Raw genomic sequence first — 14,205 nt, 5'->3', positions numbered from 1 at the left:
TTTTTATATATCCTTAATCTTATATTCGTTTATTTCTCTGTGAAAAATACGATAATTATTTTTAAAAAAATGTTTTTCACACAAATAATTTTAATTATTTTGTACGCATTTATATCATAGTTAATTTTACTTATAGTCCTTTAACTTAAGTGGTTATATTAGTTTTATTTATCAACTTCAATTTATATCATAAAAATCATCAAATTTTAATTTGAGTACTATTAAAATTTTTGTGACCTAATATTACATGTTTATAGGTTAATTTATAATTAAGTTTCATTTATCGTCCCTCAATTTAAATAGGTTTATCATAATCGTCCCATAACTTTGTAATCTTTTATTTTTTATTTATTTAAAACAAAATCATATTTTTAAAAATAGTGTAATATTTTTATAAAAATAAATTAGTTAATTATTTAATTTATCTTAATTTCATTTATTTTAACTTAAAGTAAAAAAGTAAATAAATAACATACAATTATTTTACTTTATTTTGAAAATATTTAAATCCTAATTAAGTATGAATTTTTTTTAATATAAGTTGATTTGTATATACTTTTTGTCTTTTTTCCTTAAATTAGCAAAATAATATATTCAATCTTAATTATTATTTATTAAATTTTGCATTAAAATTATTGATATATTAAATAAAAATTTAAAATTTTTTGTGAGATAAATTAAAATTAATGGATATCTGTGGTATATTTGTCAAAATTGAGGGATGATAAGTGAAATTTAGCTATAAGTTAATCTAAAAATATGTAATAGCAAGTCACAGGGACTTTAATGATGCTTGAATTAAAATTTAGATATTTTTATAATACAAATTAAAGTTAAAGGATATTACTGATGTAAATAATTAAGTTGAGAGATTATGAGTGAAATTAACCTATTTATATCATATATAAATTTTCATATTTTAATAATAAAATTGTCAATAAATTACTCTCTTTTGAAAACAAAAAATTATTTTCCTTAAAAATAATTCAATTTTCCTTTTCATAAAAAAAAAAAAGAAAACTCAATTTGCCCCCTGTGCTTATTAAAGATGTCCAATTTAACTCAATTTTAATTTTTAATCTAGTTTAACTTTTTATTTTAGTTTGTGTCCAATTTAGTCTAATGTGCAAGTCACTCACCACTTGGTGCGTGAGTTATTTTAAAAAAAAAATTTTAATGTCAATTAATTAATTATTTTTTTAATGTTAATTAAATAATTCTAATTAATTACTTTTTTATATTTAACTTTTAATATTAATAAATAAAATGGAAAAATAATATTTTATATTTTTAATTTTATTTGATTATAATTTTCTAATTTTAATTAAAAGCATGAAAATATAAAATAATTAAACATAAAATAATATTTTTTTAATTTTTAATAATTAAAATTAATTATAATCATAATTTTTAATTTTAATTAATTATATGAAGATATAAAAATAATATTTTTTCATACTTTCATGTTAACTAATAATATCAAATAATAAAAATAATATTTTTAAAATTTAATTTAACTAATCATAAAAAATAAATATTATATTTTAATATTAAAAAATAATAATAATAAAATATTAAGAAATAGCATGTGCATATCAATTAAGAGAGACCGGGTGAATTTGAACTTAAACAAAAAAAGCTAAGCAAGATCAAAAGTTAAAAATGTGTTAAATTTAACATCCTCAGTAAATATATATAGGGATAAATTGAGTTTTATTCTATTAAAAAAATTCAATTATTTTATTTTAATATTTTAAATATAAAAAAATGAAAAATATTTTATATGAAAATATTTTTTACAAAATAAATAGAATGTATGCTTATTTAATATGAATTAATTAGAAGAAGACAAAATTTATCATAAACAACACAATATAAGTCCATAAATGATAGTTTATAAAAAGTGTGTATCAAGCCCATCATTGGATAAAAAAATGAATAATATTTCATAAGTTATGATTTTACTAAAAAAAATAAAACTCTACAAATTAGCAAAATCTAAATTATTGAAAAATAAATGCACATAAAAGAATATTAATGTTCTTATCGTTAAAGATTAGTTTCTAAGAGGCGTAAATTTTCATAGTTTTTTCTTTTTGAAATATTTGATCATATAAAAATTATCACATTTAAATAGATGCACAATTATTTTGCAATAAAATTTTTAAATTATATCAAATTAGTATCCATTATGAACTAAGAAGGGTATAATTAATAATATATTTGATATTATTATTTGAGTTATTATTAGGAAAAATATATTAATTATAGGGTATTAAAATTTAATTTTTTATTATATATATATATAACAGAAAAATATTTTTAAAAGTCTAACACGTGACATTTTCTAATATCTGTAAGTTATATTTACTCTATTAATACTGTAATAAATAGACATTATTATAAGATATTTTACAATATGTTAATTATATATATATATTAATTATTTTTAATTTTTATTAAAAAATAAAAGTAATAAAAATAAAATTTAAAATATTATATTATTTTATATATTAAAATTAAAATGTATATATATAAAAATTAAAATTATTAATAGTCACAAATTAATATACGGTTAATTTCCTAATTTTTAATATTATAAAACGATTGATATTAAAAGGCCAATATGACAGTTGATATGGGCCTATTCAGTTGAAGGTTTGTTCGTATGTTGTTGATGAAGTTAAGGTTAAGAGGAACCCACTGTTTTACGTTATGCATCACCTGTAATAATTCAAGTTTATAATTAATAAATTTTAATTTCATAATATTAAAATTATTTTTAAATTTGTAAAATTTTAAATTCAAATATTCATTGTTTCATATGTGGTAATAAATGAGACTATACTAAGAATTGCCAAAAAAATCCAAAGCATAATAATAAAAAGAAAATTTCTCTACATAATCAGTTGCCAAACACCTATTCCCTATGTTGAAACCGTATTACAACAACCTTCTTTTTCAGACATAGTTAACCTTTCTTCTCTCTCTCTTTCTCCTCGCCTCTTTGCAAAACGCTCTCTTTCTTGATAAATAATTTAATTGAGATATCTATCATTTTTGAAGATGCTCAAATAGGAGAATCTCTCATACCCCTCCTTAGCTCCTATGACATTTAACGCAGATCTAGTTCTTTCACTAGAAGTATTAGATCTCTATTAAACTCTCGAAGATCTCTACATAAGGAATACACCCAAGCATCCCGCATGGACCAGTGACGTTTAAATGCTACATCTTTAGACTAATATGTAACACTTGAGATTTCTTCTCATAAAATAATAATAATAATAATAATAATAATAAGAAAATGTAATAGATTTATCCTATTGGTAAGATGAAAGAAAAATATACAATATCAATTTGGGTTTCGATTTAATTCAATTAAATTTTATTTGTTTATTTATATTCTTAAATTTTTAAATAATTTTAAATTAAAATGAAGTATTTTAACCACAATAGTGGAAGTAAGTTAGAAAAAATAATAACATATGATGTTTCCCTTTGAAAATTAATTATAATATTATAGTGGAGGATGAGCTCAGTATGTTAGCGTTCCATGAAAACCAAAATGAAAATCTACTTTCACTTGTTTATGCTTTGCCATTTTCAATTTTAGAAACAAAAAGCGAGATCAGCAAAAATTATTTGAAAATCCAACTTTCAATTGAATAATTTTTTTAAAGAGAAAAAAAACAAAAAACGTAAAGCTGAAACAATTTCCAATGCACCCTAAAATTTCATTAAATATTAAAAAAGGCAAAATATTACATATATTGCAATTTCCTTTTTACAAAAAGAAAAAGAAAATTAATATTGAAGAATCTAATATGAAATTAAGAATTTCTACTATCCCTAGAATTTTCTAACAATTGGTAATATAACATAAAATTAATAATTTTTATTATCTCAAGGCTTCCTATATATTCAATTATATGCTTCATTAGTAATTATTGTTAGTAAAAATAATTAAAAAATAAATCATAAATTCTAGTGCTGGCATGCATATATCAAGGGTATTTTTAAGCTTATTTATTTTAATTATATTAAGTTAATATGAAAGAGTGTATCTTTAAAAAAATATTTAAAGAGCGAATTTAATTTTATATACGAAAACGTATCTAAAAATATATCTAATAGTAAAAGAAGGAAAATATAATAATTAGATGAGTAATCACTAATTACTAATTAGTTAAATAACATGTGAAATAAAGCAATGTTAACTTTCTTGGAAACATTAGGCCTACATATTTTATACTACCAAGAAAATTAATCTTTTAAATGATATATAAAAATTTGTAGAAAAAAAAAATTTAACATGTAATCATCATTTTAATATTTTAATGTATTAAAAATTTTATAAAATATCTTAATTATTAAAATTCATTTTTATATAAAAATTTTTACTTATAATTAATGAGTTTATTTCAAACTTTAATTATAATTAAATATTTAATTTATAAATTAATTTTTAAAAATAAATAATTTTAAAGTATTATCCTACATACTAAACCTACATCATTATGAACCGGATTAATTATATTGTGTAAAATATCATTTAATTTAATATATATATACACACATATGTATATATAATTGTGTGTTGAACTTATTTAATAAGATTGAATAATTTGACTGATTTAAATATAAATAAATTAAAAATAATTTAGGCAAATCACTATACGTATCTTCTTCATAAGATCAAATAACGTAATAGCAAAAATCGATGCAATGCAATACAAAATTATAAATACAAATTAAAGTGCGACAAAATCTAGCAGTTAGTGTAATTAATAACTAATTATTTATGAACCTTCAAATCAAGTTTGGCAGACAGCAGAAGCAATGTGAACAGTCTAGGGAACATGAGGAGAACTCATTTTATACTGCCGAGAAAGACAACTTAATCAGATTCCTCACTCATATTGTAGAGTAAATCATATTTTAAAGGAATAAATTTAATTAATAATTATTAAATTAAATATTTATATTTAAATTTTTACAAATCTGAATATAAATAATTAAATCATGCTGATAATTTTAATATTCTTTAAATCAGAAAAAATTTCATGTTGAAGAGAAGTTTGTCTAATTGTCTGTCCATCAAAACACCGGGAATATTGGCTGCCTGTTTTCACTGCCTTTTGTTTCCTTTCTTCCTTTGAAGCTTTTTTTTTTTTTTTTTTTCCCTTTTTTTAATTTTGATTTTTCGCTAATCATCCTACTTTATTCCCTCGGTTCCTCTTAATCTCGGCATCTATTATTATTATTATCATTATTAAAGATAAGAGAATTATTATAATTTAAATTTCTGACTTTTTATTATAATATTAATAGCATTTAAATATTATTCTTTTTTTTTTCTAGTTATAATAAAAGAATATGAATAATCAGATTTTATGTATTATTTATCATGAGTTTTGACCCAGTATTATATTAATAATTTAATATTATAAATTTTTAAATTTAATTCTAATTAATTAGAGTTATAATATATTTTTTTTATAAATTAAAGTGTAGTTTGATAAAAAAAAAGATAATTATTCATTTGTGATAAGGCTAGAGATAAAGAAATTCTATCTAAAAAAAAGAGATAAAGAAATTTATAAAAATTAAAAAAATAAAAATAAAAAGGGAATTTGTATAACAACTAGACAACGAATGGTTGACATATAAATGTAATAATTTTGTGTAATATTCATTCCCATCTTACGTTAAAGTTTGTCCGAAAACCAACCAAAAGACAAATTTTGGACTGTACAGATGATAATGGATTAGTTACGCTTTTAATTAATTGAAGATCCACTTGCATTATTAGCTATTTTCGCCTTTTAGATGAAAAATTAAATTTTTTATGGTATTCAATTATTTTTAAAATGAATAAATTTTATTTTTTAATTGCATATTAAATAAAAATATATTAATAAATAAATTATTATTTTTAAAATAAAAATAATTTATAATTAAAAAAAAGTCTATCTTAACATATTTTTTTAGGTACAAAACATTATAAAGTGATTTATGAAAATCGATCCCTTCAAGATTTTAGAAATTCAAATAGCATTTTGATTAAGATCAATAAAATTTTATCATTAATTCTATATTTAACGATTAATTTAATTATTATTTTTATTAAATATTTTTATTTTAATAATTATATCAAACAAAAGAAATCATGAAAATTGCCCAAAAATAGGGACATGTTTGGCTGCTGTTTTCAATAACCTTTTTTTTTTTTTTTCAACAACCTAAAATTGTTTTCAGTTTTCCCATTAGACAGATTGGTTCTAACAACTTTTTCCAGAAACCAACTGCTTTAATAACCGACAAAGCTTATTTTTACATATTTTATATTATTATCAATAAATATTTAATTAATTAAATCGATTCAAATATTTTTTAATTAATCAAAATTTTTATATTTTTAAATATTAATTAAATCAAATTAAAATATAATAAAAATTGAATATAACATAATCAAAATTTTTGATTTGGTTCTTAAATTAAATCAAATTAACTGAAAAAATATAATTGATATATTATTTGATATTAATTTATAAATTAATAATAAAAATAATTTATGATTTTATATTATTAATAAATAATATTAATTAAAGAAATTCAATTATTGTGAGTACTTCCATTACCATTTCTAAGGTAACGAAATTAATAAATTTGAAATTTAAAAAAAATATTAACCAAATTAAGTCATAACCGAATATATATATATATTCAAAAATTTATTACATTTAAAATATAATAATTTTAATAACAATATTTCTAAAATTACTAAGTAGCATATGTATTTTCTTTCTATTTTAATTATTCTTTATTGGTATATGTCAAATAATTTAAAGGCTAATTAAAAAAATTATTAATTAACTTATTTATTTATTAAATTTAAAATAAAATTATAACCAATTAAAATTTAAATATTATTAAAATAATGTAATATAATTTTGAAATTATAAAATATAATAAAAAATATATTTAATTATATTATTAAAATAAAATAATAAATAATTCTCGCAATGCACAGTGAAATGACTAGTCACTCTTTATTGCTAAAACAATTGACTTTAGTTGCTTTGATTTGATTTTTTAGTTATAATCGAATTATGCTTACTCTTTATTACATATGTTTGTTATTCCAAAAATCAAATAGCTTTCAAATTTAATTTGAAAATAAATAAATAAATAAATTTTAAAAATTAATACTACTTTTATTAAATTTTATTTATGATTTTTTTAAAAGTTATTTTATTCATAATTATTTATTATTTTAAAAAGATTAAAGAGCATTAATTTTTTTTAAATTTTATCCTTATATTTATTAAATATAATCCTTCTCTTAATTATATGAAATAAAAAATAATTCAGTCAAATTTAAAAGTATTTTCTTATAACTCAGGTAATTTAATTATTTTTTTAATCGTCATAAAAAAAACTTTAGACGATGATAGATAAAAGTGGATAGAGATATATAATTTAGCATAAAATCAAATAATTATTATTACTAATAAAAGGTTCCTCAAAATATTTGGAATCTGTAGCTGTAAATGAACTCTAATATGTTTGGCCTAATTAATTAATTATGACTGATTAGACTTAATTAGCATAAATAGACTTATAAATCAGCTATATATTGCAGATATGGTGGAGGGCATTAAATATGAAATAGAACTTGCACAAATTAAACTGTAGCTGTATTAATTCCCATTATTTAGTGTCTACAGAGGAAATCTACAAGATGAACAGTGATTTAGGTGAATGAAGAGGTCAGGTAGATTTGACATCTTCTTAGAAAGCATCAAATAAATTGGTGATATTGAGGGGTCAAGAAAGCACAATTTACAAAAATTGATGTATAAGATCTTCTTGTAATCTCACTCATTACTTAATTTTTAAGCTTAATTATATAATAATTGATACTTTAGGAATCCACCAATTATTTGTTGAATGTTGACAAATTTTCTTTGTCCCTCATCACTCTTATTCACTGATGATGATGGAAACTGAGAAGAATAGACATTGATAAAATGCCAAATGCCCATAGAAGGAGAGGACAAGTGAAACCAAAAATTTTGGCCCACAATATCTGTTGAGTGAGATTAAAAAAACTGCAAATCACTTAGAATTCTTCAACATCAATTATTCCATAAAAAAATAAAATAAAGTTTAAGAATCATGATTTGTTTCCTTACAATTGCCTGTAAGAATACATTTATAGTAGATCTGTTAAGTGAATAATATATTTTCAGTCATTAAATTAAGTCAGATCATATTAAACCAGACATTTTTATTTTAGAATTTGAATTGAAAGAGAGAGAGAGAGAGAATGGAGCTGGTCCTCATTCATAAATCTATATTGATTGAATTTATTATGTGCCTGTCACTGCTAGTAACATTTACACATATTATTATAGGCCAGTATCAATTAATTTCCCCTGCTGTTCTGGACCACTTCAATGTCATATTGCATACCATCAAAATTCACTGTATGATTTGTCTCACTTCAAAGGACAATTGTACTTTACTTTTTTCAAATAAAGCCTTTTCAATTTTTATTACTTGTTCCTTTCCTTCTTTTTTTTTTTCTTAATAAACTCCAAGAATTCTCTTTCATTTTATGGATCAGATCAATTTTTAAGGACTGAATGGAATTGGAGATTGGAAGGGAGATAGAAGGGAAGGCAGCTATCCCAAGTTCATGATTAGATTCCGAAGGCTGTGTAGCTAGCTATCAATTAACATGAGTGATGCAACCATCTCTTGTGTGGCTCATGTGAGCAAATAGTGAGTGTTTTGATTTGTGGGTAATTCAAATTTGTTATTCATGATATGATCATCCAATGGAAAAATCCTCTTTAAAGTGTGGGTCTTTAGCTTCCCATTTAGAAGAAGTAAGTGTATAAAGGCTTTAATGCTAATGACAATTCCCCAAGTTGGTGTACATTTTGTTGGCCTTTCCCAAGGCAATGTAGTCCATCTAAAACAATCATGGGACCCTTTGCCCCTCTTTCTCTACACCTCTCATTTTTTGCACAAAACAAGTGAAAATCAGCATGAAATGATATCCATTGGGACCCAGTTCTCCATCCAGCTCCAGCTGTTTGGCCCCAAATATAGCTTTTTTAATTTGCTTCCAATATTGCTTACATGTCATGCATGCAATTGCTTTTATTTTTGGCCATGTGGATTTTAATATCTAAGCTGTGTTCAATCTCCCTTTTGTTGTAGCCTCACTGCTCTCTTCAATTAATTGAAAATGATGTTTGAAAACTTGTTCATAAAAATGAGCAGATTCAATTTTAACCTTCAACTTGCTTGCATGCACTTGATCAGGACATCTAACTTATTTACAAAGGTACATTGAAGGACATATATGGGTACCAAAAAAAAAAAAAAAAACAAAACTAAGAAATACCATTTATTTCTTAATTGAAAAATATTGTTGCATAACCTAGTTTAGTTGCAAAGAGAATCTCATGATACTCTATCCAACCAAATAAGGATATTAACATGAACTTATTAAGTCAATTGAAAAAATATTAGAAAATAAATAAGTATTTCAAGTATAATAAATATTAAGGCACAAATATATCATAAATATGCTGTTTCTTTTATTTACTTATCATAATAAATATAATTAGATTTGTTATTTTTATATTACTTGTAGCTAAGAAAACCTATAAGAAGTAACGAAATAAAAACTTACTATGCCAGTGACTTGTTATATCTGTTGCTTTATAATAGTTAAATATTCACTCTCTACTAAAGAGTATTAGGGATATAATAAAGTGTGACGGAAGGAGATAGCATTATGTTTGAGTCATTACAATTCTAAAATTACATAAATAAAAATAAATACAAAATATTCTCTTCAATCCTTAAAAATTATATTTTATTACCTAATATTATACCACTCACTCAATAATAGAGTAAAATTTGAATCTCCGCACACTTCGGTAGCTTTTCTTGTATTACGTCAGTTTGGTAAAAAGATAAACTATTTAATAAGATTTACAAATTTTATAAATAAAAAATCTAATTTTTTTTTTAAGAAATACATCATTTACTAGTAAGCAATATACGATCTTACTTCCTAATACCCAAATATGTTATATGAATCTTCTAATTTTCATATTATAGGATTCAAGCACGCCCATCATAAAATATGAATAAATTAATTCAATAATTGATGAAAATTTTAAGTAAATTGTGTGTGATGTGAATGAGTATATGTTTGGAATTTGGAACGAATAATACGATACAAAGATGTGAAGAAGCTTTAGGTTTATTATTAGCAGAACTGAAGTACTTGTTTTGGCAGAAGTATGCCCAGCCCACTCCTAGGCTTGTTGGTGATGTTCGTGAGGTGGAAGTTGAGGATACGTCAACTCATGTATAAGGCAGAAACGAAAGAAGAACATATTATGTTTTCCTTATTTTCCTTTCCTTTTCAAATAAAACTTGAAAAAATTAATAATAATAATAATAAAATATTCTATGTTTTGACTAAGAGGTTTGTGTTTTGTCTTTTTCATGACTTTCACACGTTAAGGCATAGATTATTTTACGTCTCTTTTTTACTTTTAGCTTGTAAATTATTATCATAAATTATTTTATAAAAAATATTTTTTATTATTTAATTATAATTTTAAAATTCAATAAAAAAATAAAAAATTTAAAATTAAATAAAAGAAAGCCTTTTAACTAAATAATAAAAAGAGTGGAGCTCACCATTTAAGTTAAAATGTTAATAATGAGAAAGGTCATTATCTACAAAAGCCGACCTAAGCTAGGTGTAGAATTCCAACGACTTGACGCAAAAAGACCTGCACAAAGAGCAACCCCATGCCACGTGATTTACACCCAAACGACCTTTCTCGCACGTGCCGCTTGTCTACGTCATCCAACGCCAACAAAAGAAAAGCTCCATTCTTCCATTTCCATTAACCTCAACCATTATTAACTCGGATTAAACCATCATTAACCTCTCTAATTACCCTCCGTACAACCTTCTCTCAATAAATAACCCTCACCTGCTCCCTCTTCTCTTCCACTCTGTCAGCCTCTCTAGCCAAACCAAAACTTAAATAAACCAGAGAAAGAAAGAACAGATCAATCTCTCTCTCTCTCTCTCTCTCTCTCTCTCTCTCTCCTACTGTCTTCCTCAGAAACCCTAAAAAGCCTGCTCCTCTATTGCATCTCCTTCTTCTTCGCCATTGCTGCTGCTTCTTCTTCTTCTTCTTCTTCTTCGTGACTTTTCAGCTTGCAATTTTTTGTTTTTTGTTTTTTGTTTTTTTGAGTATCTGATTCGGTAATAGGAGCATATCAAAGTTCATTTTCTCTAACCATAGAAACACAAACGATCAAGAATTTTGTCAGATTCCATTTCTTTTTCGCCCTGTTGACATTTTTTTTTTAAATTCTTTCTTCTTCTCGCCAGCGAGAGTGGGAGAGAAAAAAGGAAGCCTACACAATTGGATTCTTGATTTTTAAGATGTTAGAGTGCGGCCACCGCGACTCCTCCGACGGTGATCTCAGTTTCAAGACCACTAATTCTACCAACAGTTCAATGAGCAGCGAGAGTTGTAGTAGCTACTGTCGCATTTCTTTTGAGCTCCTCGCTTCAAGATCCTCTCCCGAGAATCTCTCCCTCAAGCCCCATCACTCCTCTAACTTCGCCTACTCTGCCATCCGCTCCGCTACTTTCCGCCGTAAGTCCGGCCTCACCTTCCGCGACTTCCGCCTCATCCGCCGCATCGGCTCCGGGGATATTGGTACTGTCTACCTCTGTCACCTTACAAAAGAACATAACAAAAACTATAGAAAGGAAGATTGTGATGATGATGAGGAGGAGGATGATCGGTTGTGCTTTTATGCGATGAAGGTGGTGGACAAGGAGGCTTTGGCGGTGAAAAAAAAGGTGCATAGGGCGGAGATGGAGAAGAAGATCTTGAAAATGCTAGACCATCCATTCTTGCCCACTTTATACGCAGAGTTTGAGGCGTCGCATTTCTCTTGCATTGTAATGGAGTACTGTTCCGGTGGTGACTTGCATTCGTTGAGACATAAGCAGCCTCAAAAACGCTTCTCTCTTAGCTCTGCAAGGTATATTTTTTGGCTCATCTTTTTGAGTATTAGAAAAAAGAAAGCTATACCCAGAAGCTAAAATGGAATTGGAAAAAGCTGCAAATTTTCTTGAAGTTTTAAATCATTTTATAACAAAACAAAAAGGAAAAAAGAGAGGAGGAAAATTTGTGTGTTTTTACTATCCATTCCACTGCACTGATCGATCTTTTTGCATGGCTTAGCCTGCGTTGTTTTTGTTTTCTTGTGCTATATATCGACTGAGACGTTCTTGTCTCTGTCTCCTTATCTCTGCACTAGTCATCTTCATCAATGGAATACTCACTTTTACTTATCTCTAATCCTGTGATTAATTAGCCTTCATAGAATTTGCTTTCTAGTTTCCCTTGTTTTCCTCTATACCCCAGATTTCCCAGGATTAGCTCTCTGACTTAGCCGCAAATTTCCATTATTTGAAAGTTTCCCATTAATGGTATAATCGAATCATTTCATTATTGCTACTTTTCCGATAAAATTTACCACATCAGGAATAGCTTTTTTCTTTCTTTGCATTTCAAGAAATCAGAAGATTTCTGCAGATGCTATCTTTTCTTTCACCTGAAAATTTTCTTTTTTAGCGTTTGGTTTGCAGGAAAAATATACTAACAATCTTGTTAATGCTATTTCGATTTCAGGTTTTATACAGCGGAGGTTCTTGTGGCTTTGGAATACCTTCACATGCTAGGTATCATCTACAGAGACCTAAAACCTGAAAACGTTTTAGTCAGATCGGATGGTCACATCATGCTCTCAGATTTTGACCTCTCATTATGCTCAGAAGCCATCCCAGCTGTTGAATCTCCATCCTTCTCTCCGGACTCTACTTCTCTATCTGCGTTGCCCTACACCCGATCACACTCCAGCAAAACCTTCTCATGCCTCCTCAACCGGCTCTTCCGATCCAAGAAAATCCAAACCTTGGCCTCCAACCGGCTTTTTGTTGCCGAGCCCGTTGCCGCCAGGTCTTGCTCGTTCGTTGGGACCCACGAGTATGTGGCCCCAGAAGTCGCCTCTGGTGGGTACCACGGGAATGCGGTTGACTGGTGGGCCCTAGGGATTTTCATCTACGAACTCATTTATGGACGCACGCCTTTTGCAGCTGCATCAAATGAGCTCACGCTGCGTAACATCGTGAAGAAGCCCTTGAGTTTCCCAACCGATTCCCCTAGTTCATCGCTTGAGGGCCACGCGCGGGACCTGATATCGGGGCTGTTGAATAAGGATCCGAACAGCAGACTCGGGTCGAAGCGGGGATCTGCCGACGTGAAAAGTCACCCATTTTTTAAAGGGCTTAATTTCGCGTTGATAAGGACGATGACACGCCCTGATATTCCTGGTTTACGCAGGCAAAGAACGGCAACGTTTTATCAGGCGAAGCCTAAGTCAACGGCGTTTGATTACTTTTAAGAAGAGCGAGGGATTTGTGCCACGTGTTGAGCGATTCCCTGCCATATTTGGCCACTGGCGGGTAATAGTCTAATTAATTGACGTGTATATTTTAAGTTTTTTTTCCGCTTAATTTTTTATATTCCCTTTTTCCGTTCCTTTTTTTTTTTGTTCTATAAACCATGTTTAGATGACTTAATCGAGATTAAGAACAATCCTAATTATATATATATAAATATAATTATTGCCCACAGGGATTTACTCTTTATTGAAATTTTTGGAATCGATGAGAAAATTATACTTAATAAAAGTATTAATTATCATTAAGTAATTGGTAAAATATGAAAAGTTTTAAATAGTTAGATGTGAATGATAAGCACATGATTTGCTGTGACATATAACGTAGAGTAATGTAGTTGGACATGTGCGTGCCCAAAGATAAAAGTCAAAAGTATGATTTTTAGTTATATATTTAATCTACTCTAAACCTTATTAGAAGGTCAACCTTGGATTTCTATGGAGTTTTATTAAATATTAACTTATGTTAACTTGTTAATATTTCCCTTGGAAGTCTCTTTATGAAAAAATTAATTTTAATTATTTACATTTTACATTCAATTCAGAATTATAACCCTACCTCATCTAAAATCCTTGCTAAGGTTCATAATCGAAGGTGAATGAAGGACA

The 14,205-nt window shown here is 26.1% G+C and overlaps 1 protein-coding gene across 1 annotated transcript; it reads left to right on the top strand.

Moving 5' to 3' along the window:
* Window positions 1-11,065: 11,065 nt before the first annotated feature.
* LOC110644982 (protein kinase PINOID) lies at window positions 11,066-13,786 on the top strand. Its single transcript, XM_021797966.2, has 2 exons — window positions 11,066-12,114; window positions 12,768-13,786. Exons 1-2 carry the CDS (start codon window positions 11,504-11,506, stop codon window positions 13,537-13,539), a joined length of 1,383 nt encoding a protein of 460 aa, XP_021653658.2. The 5' UTR covers window positions 11,066-11,503; the 3' UTR covers window positions 13,540-13,786.
* Window positions 13,787-14,205: the final 419 nt, after the last annotated feature.

The sequence above is a fragment of the Hevea brasiliensis genome, chromosome 17 (assembly GCF_030052815.1).
Source record: "Hevea brasiliensis isolate MT/VB/25A 57/8 chromosome 17, ASM3005281v1, whole genome shotgun sequence".
NCBI lineage: Eukaryota > Viridiplantae > Streptophyta > Magnoliopsida > Malpighiales > Euphorbiaceae > Hevea > Hevea brasiliensis.
The sequence above is the reverse complement of the archived record's forward strand: the minus strand, read 5'-3'. Positions and strand labels throughout refer to the sequence as shown.